The sequence below is a fragment of the Zea mays genome, chromosome 5, assembly GCF_902167145.1.
Source record: "Zea mays cultivar B73 chromosome 5, Zm-B73-REFERENCE-NAM-5.0, whole genome shotgun sequence".
NCBI classification, from domain to species: domain Eukaryota; kingdom Viridiplantae; phylum Streptophyta; class Magnoliopsida; order Poales; family Poaceae; genus Zea; species Zea mays.
This window is the reverse complement of record NC_050100.1, coordinates 169,682,165-169,697,681: the sequence shown is the minus strand read 5'-3', so window position 1 is coordinate 169,697,681 and position 15,517 is coordinate 169,682,165. Positions and strand designations below refer to the sequence as shown.

The following is a 15,517-nucleotide window of genomic DNA, read 5'->3' as shown; positions in this document are numbered from 1 at the left end:
CTTAACAAGACCTTGTCTATCTCTCTAGTGAGGGAAAGACCAACACCATCGTTAACTCTATCTCTGACTAGTAGAAAAGAGCTCTAAGCCTGCAGCGGGCTTCAATTTTTATAGACAGTTTCGGTTATCAAGCGTTAGTGATATTTTTAGTGACGGTCCGCATATAAAAATCATAGTTGTACACGTATTTTTTTAAGAAAACTACCACTAAAAATCCATGATTTCTAAATGCTATTTTTAAGAAACCACCACTAAAAATCATTTTAACTAGAATTTTTTGAGTTTTTCAAATGACCTTGTATGAAAAAAACCATCAACATAAAAGTTGTATATCTCTAAAAGTTATGAAATTTTGTAGTTGTCAACTTTTTTATTTAAAATCATTTCGGCTCTCAAAAATTACATCTAAATTTTTCAAATTTAAAATGTAAATTTTACAAACGACCTAGGATGGGAAACGTACCAAAATGAAAGTTGTAGAACTTCAAAAGTTATGAAACTTTGTAGTTGACAATTTTTTCATTTAAATTCGTTTAGAGTCTCAAATGGTCAATTTATACTCGGATTGTTTTAATACGTAGGTAATAAAACCGCAAATAGAAATGATGTAAGTGATAGGTGGAGTGGTAAATGAGGTTATGCGAAAAGGTGAGGAATCGGGGGTTTGATTCCCACATGAAAATACTTTTTTTGTTATTTATAAAACCTATTTTTGTTTCCTGGAAAAGATTTTCACTGACGGTTTTATTATTTTGACCACCTGAAAATCGTTTTACACCAGCCGTTCTCATTTACCGTCTGTACAAATATTTTTTCTAGTACTGGCGGTTTTGAAAAACGACGGTGTAAATAGATTCACAACCGTCTCTATAAAGCTTCTATATTATCCTAATTCAGAAGTCATACATTTAAATTTACTTTGTTCTATTGGCTAGATTTGCGAGGTTGACACACTATAGAGCTACACATTAAACAAACTCGGCCATCTCAACAAATGGGCCTAGCTATATTTTCATTCTGATTGTTTATATCTCTAAACCAATAACAATTCAAATTAAATCACACTTCTATCGTGATTGAGCACCCATATTGTGTGTGCGCGTGCTCGGAAAAGCAACCTCAGCCCACACCAAAAACACGATCATAGCGGCATCATACGCACCCCTTATTCCTATATAAACCCTCCCAACAACACGTAACAGCCCACACAAAAACCCAGCATCAGTCAAGCTCGCTCACACGACCATGGCCGCGACGATGACCGGCAGTACTCGCGCCAGCGGCGGCTCCTTCCTCGTGCTTCTCTTTGTCGTGCTGGTCGGCATCGTCGACGTCGCGTCCGCTGCCACCACCGTGGCGAGTGCTACTGTTGCCACTAACAGCGGTGACAGCAACGCGGTGGCGCTTCTGACGATGCCGGCGTCGGCGTCCACGGAGCAGCTGAATGGCATCATCCAGTGCCTGCTGGGCTGTTTCACGCAGGTGTTCAGCTGCTCGTTCGGGTGTATGGGAAAGCAGGGCGCCGACCTGCCGCTCTGCATCATCGGCTGCGACCAGAGGAGCGTCGTCTGTATGATCCGCTGCGGGCTCGCGCCGTCGCCGCCCACGCCCTCGCCACCGGCGCCCAAGCCGCCTTCGCCCAAGCCACCCACGCCGAAACCTCCCACGCCCAAGCCGCCCACGCCCGCGCCACCCACGCCCACGCCCGCGCCCACACCTAAGCCGCCCACACCCAAGCCTCCCACGCCAGCGCCACCAACGCCCGCGCCGCCGACGCCCATGCCACCAACGCCAGCGCCGCCGGGGCCGCCGTACACTCCACCGTACGCCGTCACCGGACGCAAGACCGCGACATTTGACTAAACATGTCGACATATGTGCTAGCTCTCGACCGATCCATCGTACCAATAATTTATACTCCATAAACCGAGCATATATGTTTATAACCATTAAAAAAGAAGCATATTTCATGCTATAGCTTTTTATTAATTAACACGGTCAATTCTATTGTCGCAATGTCTATTAGTATGTCCACAGTGAAGGCCAAATTATGTCTAATGAGTAATATATGTACACAATATAATAGATCAATGTATTTTGATCTTTTAATATGATGAATGTACTTTGTTCTTTTTATTCACATGTAACGCTATTTGTAAGTATATAATTCATGCAAGAACCATTACACTATTTGTGAAGGCCAGAATATTTTCATATTTCTTTAATTTATCTAGAGAAAGTATACTCCCAATTTATAATTCGTTTGATTTTTTTACCAAGTTTGACCGACTCATCTTATTTAACTTTTTGCGAAAAAAGAAAACATTGAAAGCTATACTTAAAGTATATTATATGCTAAACAATATCACAGAAATATTTTGAATAAGACGAGCCAGTCAAGCTTAGGACAAAAAAAGTCAAACGAATTATAAATTAGAATGGTGGGAGTACCATTTATGCAACTGTCGCTCCCGTGCTCTCCATCTCCCCGAACTTAAACAATTCTTCTGTAAAGAAGGTAACTCCATAAACTCGGACCAATACATATTTCTTCAATAACCACCTCCCAGATTCCAATACTTATAACACCCAAGGTGTTACTCACAAGCTAAACGATATGTTTGAACATAAACACAAGATGTTGAATGATGAATAGGAGCTTTAGTTCAAAAATATTCCAAAGTGATGACAAAGGTGCTAAAATCAATTATCTAAAAATAGGCCCCAATTGAACTTTTTGAATAACAAAAACAACACCCCTTTTCTTATATGATTAGCCGTTTCAAAAATATGTGTCAGGAGTGACCATGTTTGCTTCATTTACATCACATAGGCATGATCATAAGTTTATGTTGATGCACATGTGATGTTTGATAACATGTGATGTTGGATTTGATGCTTGTTTTCTATATGTTTTCTTATGATTAATGTTTGACAACTTAAATTAATCATGCTTAATCATATAAACAACCTAAAACAACTTAGGATAAAAAATAAAATAGGGTTCATTGGTAATGACCTAGCCTAAAAATAGGAATTTCCCATGAACCCTAGCCACTAGGAAACTGTAATGCATGATATACCTTTGGTATTGGAGGGATTGACCATAGATTGCTCTTCTGTTCTTCTCTTTTCGCTAGTTAAGATGACGACCTTCCATTTACTTCCTCGCGCTACATTAGATGGGGTAGATGTGTTTCTTTGGGCGCGTCGTGGAACGGTGTCGGCCCCTAAGTTGTTTATGTAGCATGGGTGTGAAAGGGCCCGCAACAATTACAGTTTTTGTGTCCCCGATCAGGGCGCTGTATTAACAGATCTAGGACCCCAAGTCGGTTTCAAGCTTATCCAAACTAAAATTTATCTGAGATCACCCAAACATTCTCCCCCTTAAGTTCATACTTATTTTCTCATACTTAAATTTACCTTCTTAATTAATTAACTTCTTAACTTATGATTCCCACTTCTCAATAGAATAGTACACCAAAACCAATGTATTGCAACAACTTGTTAAATACTACTGGACATAATTACTACAATACACCTTTCTATCTCAAAGTGCAGAAATTAATACTTGAGGGAGATGGTTGAATTTTGTGACCCCTTAGTCTAGAATCATAGGTGTTCCATTAAACCAATGATGGTTACGTGTTTTCTAAACACGTTGGGTAGAAGCCTGACACACCCGATTTTATAAGGCAACCCGAATGTGAACCATGCATGTACTTGCCAGGATCCAAATCACGTACACAACGATTACAAAAATGACATATCATTGCACAATGCTTGAATATAAAGAGTATTAAACCATATTACAGACCATTTTCTCAAACATTACATGGTTCAACATACTCATGCGGAAACATAAACTAAGATAACTTGACCCTCCAAAGGTATCTGACTAGGGGAGATCAGTAGCCTAATCCTCAAACTCATCAAAGTTTTTGAAATCTTGGAGATTTGCATCAACAACTTCTTCTCCTGATTATGGGTTACACTGAGGGCAACCTAGCTAATGTTTGTGTGAAAGCAATGGTGAGTACACAACATACTCAACGAGTGTCCCATTTGGCTAAGGTGGACTAGTTTTATGAGGGGGTTAGGCTATTAGTAGTTGCTTTTAGATTAACAAGCCACTATTATTAGCATAAGTCAAGTTTTAGTATCATCCCATGATTATTAGCCCATGAAACAAATCTTGTTCCGAGAAACATGCCATTATTATCATCATCATAACCAAACAATAACCATGATATCTCTAATCAAAGAGGTCCTTCAGATCACTCTTAACCATGAGCAAGACTTCTATACTAGTTTTAAATAACCCTCTACAGAGGTTGCACACTTTACCCATGAGCAGTGATCCCTGTTGCCTCAGGTTGTACAGACCCTAAAACACTTCCAAAGTGAGTCAGCCAAGTCTCACTATGTAGCTTTTATAAAGACTTTCCAAAGGTGTAGCCGCCAATTAGGTTTCCCTAATTCCTAAGCATAGGACTACCCCCTAGGTGGTGACTAACAAAACCAAATGAATAAACATCAGCACCCACTCTTGGCAAAGCGAGGACCATGCCCCATACCCCTTTTACAATATGATAGTGAAGTAAAATACACCTTTAGTTCCTCTAATTAATTAACTAAGGATGTATCATGTCACTCTCATGGTTGCACTATTGTCCCGAGTGGTCGCTTAACGTACCGGTCCTTAGGGTGAAGCACTTGAGAAATAGCTCAAGCCTCTAGATTGTTATGAAACCACATTTATTTCCATTGTAACATCATATCATTGATGTTAGTATCATCATCATGTAATGTTCATTCATTTTGTTTAAGCACTAGCATCAAGGCTAAACATCATAGCCCATTCCCATGGATAAACTAGGATATGGAAAACAAAAGGCTAGTCATCTTTAGGTTGATCATATCATGTTGTGTGGGAAAAGTAAGTTCTCATGTGAACATATGACATAAATATGTTGGAGGACACTTGAGTTCGCCAAACTGTTGCTCAGGGTCTTCACTAGCAACTACTTCTGGTTCCACGAAATGGTCGTTGTCTACGTGACACAAACATGCATTCAATATACTAAAAAGGAAAAGAACAATACACCATACATATGCAACAGAGGACAACAACATTTTGGAACTGTTTTGCATAAAACTATGGGACCTAACGGTTCAAGGATTATTTAAAATAAATACTTTGTGTGTGGGTTATGTTTGAAACAAAAACTCATGGATTATCTTTTATCTATAAAACAAGCATTCATAGATTAGGATTTAATGGTAGCAACATCTTGTAAACTAAACCATACAGCAGGGGCTTACTGCACAATGCAATGGCTTCTAGGTATGTAGTTTTGAAAATAGAGGGGTCATGATGTAGAAAACTCGGGTCCGAGGATCTATCTGCAAGACAATAGGACCCAAACGCAAGAGAAAACTAAGGGTAAGCGGTCTCTCTATAAAAAAATAGGGGGTAGATTTAAGGTTTGAGGACTGCGCATTCTAAAACTAAAAAGGTCAGAGATCTTTAACAAAAGGCTATGGTGGAAAGGGAATCAAGCTCCCTCGACCGTTGAATCTAAGTATAACGCTCTGGATTAGATCGGGTAGGGGTAGGCGGGGAACCAAGGGGTCGGCGGCACTCTGATCTAGATCAAACGATAGACATTTAGGACGAAAAAGGGGTCAGCAAAAAGAAAGGCGGGTTTGGGCGAGGATCAAGTCCGGGTAGGGGTGGTAATGGATCGCGATCCAAATGTTTCTTCACAATTTTATAGGACCCTAAATTATTTTTAGTTCAAAAATAAATAGAAATATAGTCTGATCCTAATTTGATCTGATCCTTACATTTTATGGTGTAAAGTTTAGAGTCCATTGTCACCCCTAAGTCCGAGCAGTTCGATGCAGATTAGATAGCTTTGGTTCAAACAAACAATGTTCGAGTGGACGAGAATGGTCAGATCTAAACAAGGGGTTGGGCGAACAAGAAGGGTCGAATCTGGGGCCAGGCAAAATGAGAAGGGTTGGATCTGACAGAGAGGGTCGAGTCGGCTAGGGTCCAGTCCAGTTGGGCCATGAGGTCTGATAGGCTCTAGCGAGGTACGACAGGGTCTAGAGTGAGCTCATGTCATGGCAAACTCACTGATGTGGGTTTGGGCATCAAGAAAAGAGAGGGAGGTGGTTAAGGTTAGCAGGAGCGAATAAGGATCACCGAAGAGCGTGATTTCTTGGCTCTCGAGATCGGTGCATATGGGACTCTGCTAGAGAGATAGCTAGGATGGTGGTGATCCTAACAGAGGGGTCTAGGTCTTGCCAGCAGAGTTAGGGACTCATCAGTGTTGGCTAAGTCTACGATAGCAAGGTTTGGCTAGTCCAGCGAGTAATAACATGCAAGAAAATGGGTAATCAAATGCAAGAGCGGGTCTGAGGTGTTGCTTACCTTGGTGTGAAACTCAGAACATGGCTGCAATGGTTAGTGCAGGGCTCAAGGCCAGGGTTCAATGGTGGCAGGCTCAGAACCACGACAATAGTGAGCTAGGAAGGTGCTAATGGCAACCTAACGAGCACATGGGGTTTGGGATTGGACGGGAAACTCATCGGGGTTTCCTTTGGCACCGGAGATTGTTTGGCATCGTTAGAACGGGAGGTGAACTCGAATGATGGTCCAACTATAAGGATGGTGATAAATGGGGCAAAAGGGTGGGTGAGAGGGCGAAATGTGATGTATTTTGGTCGTAGGTCTCGAAGGCAGTGCTTACTCAGCGAAACTCAACGATGGCGATTGGTTGCACGCATGGGAACATGTTGGCAATCGCCACAGTGACAACACACAAGCAGAGAGGCATCCTGGCAACATCGATGAGAGAGGGTGGGGGTTTCGGTGATGGCACAGGGGCATGTGCATTTATAGAGAATGGGGCATGGCATTGGTGGGACAAAGTGCTTGCAAAGTGGGGAGCCTCATGACATTGTGCTCCCATTTGCGTGGGAACTGTGGTTGAAGGTAGGGTCAAAGCTTACTAGCGGGGCTAGGGTGTCACTGAGAGCGTGGGACCAGGTGTAGCTCTACATGTTCCATACTCCCATTGCACAGGTGGGTGGCTGTGGGTAGAGATGGCAATGGGGACCCGATCCCCGATTCCCCGCGGGGAATTCCTCCATTAGGGGATGGGGATGGGGAAGAAACTTCCCCCGCGGGGATATAAACGGGGAAAATTTATCCCCCGACGGGCAAACGGGGATGGAGACGGGGAAGAATTCCCCATCCCCGTTTCCCGCGGGGACCCGTTAAACTTGCACGTGACTATATTTTTTGTACTAGTTAACGACAAAAATAAATAATTACCTTATCAAGAGACCACTAATTGTCCAAATGTGTTCATTTTGATGTATGCATAATGATTTCTTATATCTGATAATGTGTATAAGTGACAATATTTAACATTAATAACAAAGTACGTATGTCTTAATTGTAATTTAAACGGAGATGGGAATCTCTGTTGGGGTTTTATCCCTGCGGGGAATGGGGATGAGGAAGAAATGTTCCTCGCAAGCGTTCGTGGGGATTCCCGCGGGGAAGTTTTTTTCGTCGCGGGGACGGGGATGGGGAGCTATTCCCTGGCGGGGAATTCCCCGTTGCCATCCCTAGCTGTGGGCTGCGGTGCGGGCTGCTCCAGGGACCACGCATTGTTGGGGCGTAGGGACGCGCGCGCAAACATGGGCGTCGCTGAGATGGGCTGGAAGAAGAGGAGGAAAGGGATGTTTTTCCTTTTACTATTTCCTTTTAAGGATTTGATTATTTGATTTGACTTTTAAAAACGGATTTTAAAACCGGCAAACAAACAAACTAACAACCAAAGCTCATGCATCTGCATGCAATGCCCCAGAGCACTTGACCTTATATTCCTTTAATGTTTTAATTGCTCCAAGTTAAGGCTTTAAAAGAAAATTTGATATTGAGAAAACTAGTGTGTTACAAAGCCATTTGGTGAGCGGATCCACAAGCATTTTCTCTATATGTATATGCTCAAGGCTTATTGTTTGATTCTAGACTCTCTCCTTTACAACATAATACTTAATGTCAATATGCTTGGTAGTAGCACTTAAGATGTTGTTATAGGAGTAACATATTGTTGCATATTATCGCAATATAGTTTTAGTGGTTTTGATATGTTGTCTACCACTTTTAAAACAATGTAGGCTACTGTTACCTCATAACATGCAACAAACTCATCATATATTATGGACGGTGTAGTGTGTGTTTGTATTGAGCTTTCCCACGATATAGCTCCTCCTGTGAATGTGAATATATAACATGACGAGACTTTCTACCTTCTTATCAACCCGTATAATCTAAATCTGAGTAGCCTATAATTTCAAGGCTATTTGACTTTTTGTATGTTAACATGAGGCCTTTAGTTCCTTACAAATATTGCAATATTTTCTTAACGACTTTCCAGTGTTCCATTCCTGGATTCTTCTGAAATCTACCAAGCACCATGGATATAAACGCTACGATCCCGATAAGGGGAGGGAAGGGGTCGACGACGACAGCTGCGACGAGAGAGGTGTTGATGGCGCTCGGTGGTGCGAGTGAAGGGAAGGGGCAGCGGGGACGTGAGGGGAGGGGGAGGCTGGGCGACAAGGATGCGTGGGCGGAAGAGGGAAATGGATGAGGGGTGATCCAAATAATATTGTCCATTAGATTTAAGTAAGGGAGAGTTGGTTATCAAGCGATCTGAACCATTAGATTTAATGGTGCGTTAAGTCCGGGTATATTTTGTTTGATGGCTTTAGTGGAGGTTATGAGTGTGAGGGTGATTTGGTTGGACGAATTTTTTAAATTTTAAACTGGTGGATTATATAGTGGTATAAATAAGTTCGTTTCCTTCTTTATAGTCAAATAAAATGAGATAAGTCGCATAAACTAGTTTACCACGAAAAACATCTCTATGGTTCTAATTATTCTGAAAAAAATCCTAAAGATAGATTAGGATACCAAAAACAAATAAATATTTAGAAATTATGAAAATATCTTTATAAGCTTCTAAAAATGTGCCAAGCTCTAGAAAATATCTAGGAAGTCTTTTAAAAAAATCTCAAAACATTCTAATCGATTTCCAATTTGTTTTTAAAACTTTTCACAACAGACATGAACACATTGAACATTAATACGTGTTGCATTCATGCTTGATGCATCTCATATTGTTGAGTGAAGTTCTTAAACACGATTACATATCAACTATAATGATTATTGAATTCTTCATGTCTTTCTAAATATTTCCCCCCATTTTATTAGAGCTAAGTATAACCATTCTTATTCTAATATAAATACTTAATCTCTGGTGATTTATCATTCTCACGCGACTATATATATAGTATGACAGCTTAAGACAACGTCATTTTCTTCCAACCAAGAAATACAATACATGAGTCACTACCAGATGAGAATGTAAATGGTAAAAAATATTATCTGTCCATATTCTAATTTAATCTATCTAACAAGACACTGATCCATATTCGAGTCCGAGTATTCAGTATTCGATCCCTATACTCAAAATTGTATGTTTAAGATGTCGATATCTATTTAAATATCTTTAACAAATTACTCATCCACTTCTCTCATTTGAGACTCTATTCTACAACAGTGTGGTCTATAGTACAAAATGAAGTGTTTTGTAACCATATGCACCATAGCCTAATATCCGTATCTGATCCTAACAGAAAATATGAAAAATATGAAAAACAAATATGGAACGAAAAACAAATATGGAACGAGTAATATTCATCAATATCCGATTACATTCCTACTAACCGACGAGATAAAAATGGACCGTAGCAGTTAAAAATGTGTTACATAATCAATCCCTCTTGAGATCAGGGAAAAAACACAAGCAAACTTGAAAACAATTAACAGTATACTTTCAGTAGCAGAAGATTGTTCATTGCTGTCAGGAAAAAAAAACAGAACCAAATTTGACAACAATTAACAGTATCCTTTATGTAGCATCAGGTTATTCATTAGTGTCAGGTGCTAGCAACAACACTGCACTCAGAAACAGCCCACAAAGGTATGCCCTAACCCAGGCAAGAGAAAAGGTGAAGTTGTTGATCAAACAAAAACGACAGGGCCACACGATGACACGAACAACACTAACAGCAATCTCAGCCGATGAGAAGCTTGTTCTCTTCCAAGAAGCTGTATGTCGGCACTTCCAGGTTGAAGGGTGCCGGGCCCTTGCGGATCCTACCAGAAATGTCGTAGTGCGAGCCGTGGCACGGGCAGAACCAGCCACCAAAGTCTCCTGCATTAGGGAGCGGGATGCAGCCCAGGTGAGTGCAGACCCCAATGACGACCAGCCATTCGGGGTTCTTGACGCGCTCTGCATCTTGCTCTGGGTGGCGGAGGGATGCGACGTCAACACTGTTGGCCAACTTGATATCATCCTCTGTCCTCCGCCTTATGAAGACCGGCTTGCCACGCCACTTCACCGTCACCGTGGTTCCAGGCTCAATGCTTGAGAGGTCAACCTCAAGTGAGGCAAGCGCGAGAACATCCTTACTTGCTGACATGCTTAGGACAAATTTTAAGACGAGAAGTCGCAGCAAAGATGCGTAAATGAACCTCCCACCACTCAGCACAAAGTAGGCAAATGCACGCTTGCTGGGGTCTCCAGGTGGGTAGCGCTCATGGTTATACTCATCATACACGATTTTTCCACTTGGATTCTTCACAGCTGCCACAGTTGCTGGGAGCTCAGATAAGCCCACATCCTGGTTTCTTGGAGCAAGAGTCTCTGCTGAAAACCCTGCATCAGAGAGTCATTAGTTCACATCTTATCAATAGAACAACAAACGCAGTACCAGAAGAACAGTACCACTATAATGTTGGAACGTAGCACTATAATGTTGGAACTAACATTAAAAATTAGCACATGAAAAACTGTAATAGAGGACCAACAAGTCAGCAGGCCAGTTCTTCATAGCAGCAGAGTAGACCAAAGCTAAAGCTTTCACAAGTACTCTCTCTATCAAAATATAGTTCTTTCTAGCCCTCTTTTTTTTCGCTTTCGAATTAATGATAATGAATGTAGACATACATACAAACTACATTCATAGGTTAATTAATGAATGTATGTTTAATCTAAAACGAATTATATTTTGAAACGGAGGGAGTATCACATAAAATTACAAAAAAGAGTCATTTTCATAGTTAGTTTGACGTTTTCTTGTGTCACGAGTTAAACTTTTACTGTTCCATATTCTATGTTCTTGTCACTGCTCACTAGCTACATGTTATATGAACTAGCCGTTTCCAATTTCTTTTGTTTTGTGTCTAGTCAATCAGGGAGCAGCATGGCATGCTTCTACCCAGGTTTCTGCCAGCAACCAAAGACAATGTCATTATGCCAAAACCTAACAGTTATGTATTAACAAGCTTATATTGTATTAACTTTTTCAACGATCACCATATCATAGCATAGATCAATATTTGTGATTTGTGAAACCTATAACATGATTGATCTGTGCATTGAGAAAATAGAATGATGAGAGTGCTCAACAAGTGAACTATACATGCCAAGTTAGGTTACGCAGAATCATTGTCTAGATCACACAACCAAAAGAAATGGGTTCACGTTGGAACTATCAATACCATTATGTAGACCAAAAGATCCAGGTATGAGAGAAAGAAAGAACGGTTTCTAAACTTCACAGGTTTTGAATAGTTAAAGATTTATGCCGACCAGTGGAGAGAATCAAATAAAATCAGTACATGCAGTAGTGTAGCAATTGAATACTTTGAAACAATAGTTACCAAAATTTAAATGCACACTAGTTTACCAACAAATTGGCCATGATAGCAGTAACAATTCAAGTAGATAATCCAACAAGTGTAAGTATGAAAAAAACAGTTAATTTACAGGAATTGATAACCATGAAAGCACATGTTTGCCCATATTTGAGCATAATGGTACTTCTGGCTTCAAATTTTTACATTTATTTTATAATGACACAATCTAACATGATTAGGTAACATTTGTAATCAATTGCCTTAGCAACTTCTCCAGACGAAATTATTATGAAAATGTTACTGGCCATTCCAGTAGAACAAACTAAATAGCTCAAGAAACAGTTTAAAAGAACAGCTTTTCTTCAGTGATTTTTGAGATGTCAAGCAATACAGCATCAGTTCGCAAAAAGACATAACCAGCGGAAACAGTTGCATTTGAGATTATCTTTAAAAGCCAGATTAAGGTTGGACTTATCACCAAGTCAACCAATATACTATGAGAAAATCATTGTTGGTTATAGTTTTGTTATTAGTTGGACTCCATTATCACATGAATATGCTGTTTGCATGATGATAATAGCACTAACGTCACTAGAGTTAGGACTAACTAGAGAACAACAATTATCTTGCTGAAACCAAGTCATGTTTAATAATTCAGACTAAGCTAACCAAAAGATATGTTCCTCTCTGGAGAAATTTTGAAATTTGACACCCAATTCGCAAGCCTTTTAAAATTTGACACCTTAGCCCGCATGTCAATGACTCACAGTGGCCTCACATGTCATTGTGATAGGAGTGTCAAATCTTGAAAGGCTTGAATTGGGTGTCAATATGCCATCCAGTCCCAACAGACATGGCCAAAAACAGAAAATAAAACTGCTTCACGCTAAATGATTGAACCGCAAGGACCATAGGCTCAACGATCGTAACCAGGGAGTTCAAAGGCGGGATCTAAGATCACAACAAGTATGCAGGCGGGGGATAGCACCCTAAGAGCACATGAGCAAACCCGCTCCACAACGAGATCAGCTACAGTCGCAAGTACCTCGTGCTCCTAAGGAACCCTAGGAGCAGGGACAGGATAGTATCCTGCCCGAATATAGCCGTCAATCAACGGGAGAGCAGATCGGAACGAGGATGAGAAGAGCGACCGCGGCATATACCTCTGGCAGCGGCGAAGAAGGGAGATTCGATGGCGAAACGCGCCCTGCAGTCGCGTGTGTCGTCGTCGTCGCGGCCGGGTAGTGTACCGGCGAGAGGGCCCCGGGAGCCTGAGGCGGCGGCGGCGGGGCGCCAGGCGAGAGCGGACGAGAGGCGCCTGCCCGCGACCCTCAGCATGGTGGATGAAGAGGGAGACGTGAGCTGGCTGCGGTCGGTCGCTTCTCGCCGGGTCCGGCCTCCGAAGTGCTCCGGTTTGGTGGGGAAGGGAGATCGATTCGGAGCCTCAGGATGGAGACGCGGAGGCAGAGGCCGCGTGCGTGTTGGTGACGAGGAATTCGATGGAAAGAAAAAAGAAATGAAGCGAGAGAGAGGAGATTTTTGTAATTTTAGCATCGGCTACTTCGGGCTTCAGATTAGGGATGGCAATGGGTACCCAGAACCCAAAACCCGATGGGTAAAAACCCTATTAGAGCAAGGGTATGACGGATTTTGATACTCATGGGTATTTTATTGGGTCATTTGTTATGCCCATCGGGTACGGTGGGCGTGGGTATGTTCTCTGTTGCCCCATATCCGCTACCCGATGGGGAACCCGCTAATATATGACACGTGGGTCCGGATTTATATGTCTCATATAAAATGAATTTGCTCCCGATGGGTAAAACCCCTATTAGGGCATGGGTAGAATCGATGCTATGTTTTGTGTGATTTGAAGGCATGATATTGCCATTTAATGTTGAATATTGTTGAACCTGTGATAAAATTATGTTGGACTCGATACATTTGTTATGCTGGTACTTATTTTTGCGATTCAAATGATCATGTCTATCGTAATGTTAATGGGTATGGGTACCCGATGGGTACCCGCTACCTATGATGGGTATGGGTATGGCGTAATTTTGTACCCATGATAGGTAGTGAGTATGAGTATGGGTCAATTTTTTCCTAATAGGTATGGGTATGGCTTCGTGTGCCCACTGGATACCTTACCCACCGCCATTCCTACTTCAGAAGTCTGACATCCGCATCCCCAAGATGACAATTGCCATATTGGCATTATAATCCTGAGCTCTTTAAAGATTTAGCATTTGGTTCACTTGAACGTCATTAGTGTATTTATTTACTCTTCCTTCCTTACCCCTGCCTCTATTAGCTCTCTTCATGGTTTCCGTTGAGCCGACGGCTTTTGCCTGTTCTTGCAGTCTTTATCTCCCTTCTCCCTCTCACTCTATTTGCTCCTCGCCGCCATCCTTTTTCTTCCTGATCTCCGGCTTCGCTTCTATGGCTCCCCGGTTGTTCTTCCTCCTCCTCTCCCGAGATCTATGGTAGCCCTGTGCCCCTGTGCATTCTAGAGATTCGAAGGTGACTGCGGTTCTTCTCCCTCTGTTGTGCCTCTTCTCCCCTACTGCGGATGCTTGGTGGTATGCATGGGGTGTTTGTGGAGACCCCAAGGAAGAAGACTGTTTGAGAAGATCTTGTAAGACATTGCAACTCTTGTACTTGATCTTGGTACTTCAACTTGTAATAATATCCTATTTGGTTAGTGACAAAAACAATGAATTATGGATGCTTTGATCACTCATAAGTATTATGTCAATGTTTACAAGTGTGTGAATGTTATTTACAGATTGTGCATTTCTTGGAATAATGTTAAGATATTTGTGCACATAGCATGTCGTATGCACTTGTATCATCTCATATTATATGACACTTCATAAGAACATCTCATCTCATAATGAGAACACACATTGGTTCACATTTCATTACTTGAAAACATCAACTAAGACAAAGGTCCACATTACATTACTTCAACTTAACCGCTAACAGATGGAACACAACGACACACAAAGGTTCACATTACATGTCCAACTAATGGTACAAAAGGGCATCAATCCACACTGATCCCTACTACTAAATAGATCGATCTAGGATCTCCTCAAGATTCTAGCCATAAAGCTCATACTGGTCTGCCAAACTCTTAGGAGGCGGCTCATTCATTAGGCATAGGTCATGGAACACGGAATACCTCCTCCCACAAATCGTTGTCGTCATCTAAGCAGTCTGCAGCACAAGTATTATCAAAGCCCCTGATTTCAAGTCGTCGACTAGTCATTGACTAGTCGTCAACTAGTCGTCGACTAGTCGTCCAGTCGGTTACGGGAGGCCGACTTAGGAGCTCGGCTCGATTTTTCTGCCAAGTCGGTCGACTTGCCAGCGGCTGGAATAGATTAGTCGACTAGTCGTCGACTTGGTCGAACTAGTCGACCGACTTGCCCTTAATTTGGCCCAAACATCAGAAAAGGCCCATTAGTCCATTACACACCATAAACCCTAAACCCAACAACCGCCTCTAGTCATGTCCGCCTCCAGGCCCTCCTCTGGCCGCCAGCCCCTCTGCCCGCCCCTCTGCCCGCCGTTGGCCGCCTGCCCCTCTGCCCGCCGCCCACCTCCAGCCCACCTCTGCCCACCGCCCTCCTCTGGCTGCGTCCCCTCCTCTGGCCGCCGTCCAGACGCCCACCTCCAACCGTCGAGGGCTCGAGGCCTCCAGCCGTTGAGGTCTGT

At 42.1% G+C, this 15,517-nt stretch overlaps 2 protein-coding genes across 2 annotated transcripts; both read right to left on the bottom strand.

Moving 5' to 3' along the window:
- Positions 1 to 1,216: 1,216 nt before the first annotated feature.
- LOC100382391 (uncharacterized) lies at positions 1,217 to 2,184 on the bottom strand. Its single transcript, NM_001175136.1, has one exon. The coding sequence runs from the start codon at positions 1,969 to 1,971 to the stop codon at positions 1,222 to 1,224; it is 750 nt and encodes a 249-aa protein (NP_001168607.1). The 5' UTR covers positions 1,972 to 2,184; the 3' UTR covers positions 1,217 to 1,221.
- Positions 2,185 to 9,761: 7,577 nt separating this feature from the next.
- LOC100192468 (Ubiquinol-cytochrome c reductase iron-sulfur subunit) lies at positions 9,762 to 13,254 on the bottom strand. The gene is made up of 2 exons (NM_001137688.1): positions 12,958 to 13,254; positions 9,762 to 10,811 (listed from the first exon to the last, which is right to left on the bottom strand). The coding sequence occupies exons 1-2, from the start codon at positions 13,130 to 13,132 to the stop codon at positions 10,168 to 10,170; spliced, it is 819 nt and encodes a 272-aa protein (NP_001131160.1). The 5' UTR covers positions 13,133 to 13,254; the 3' UTR covers positions 9,762 to 10,167.
- Between the last annotated feature and the right edge of the window lie 2,263 nt (positions 13,255 to 15,517).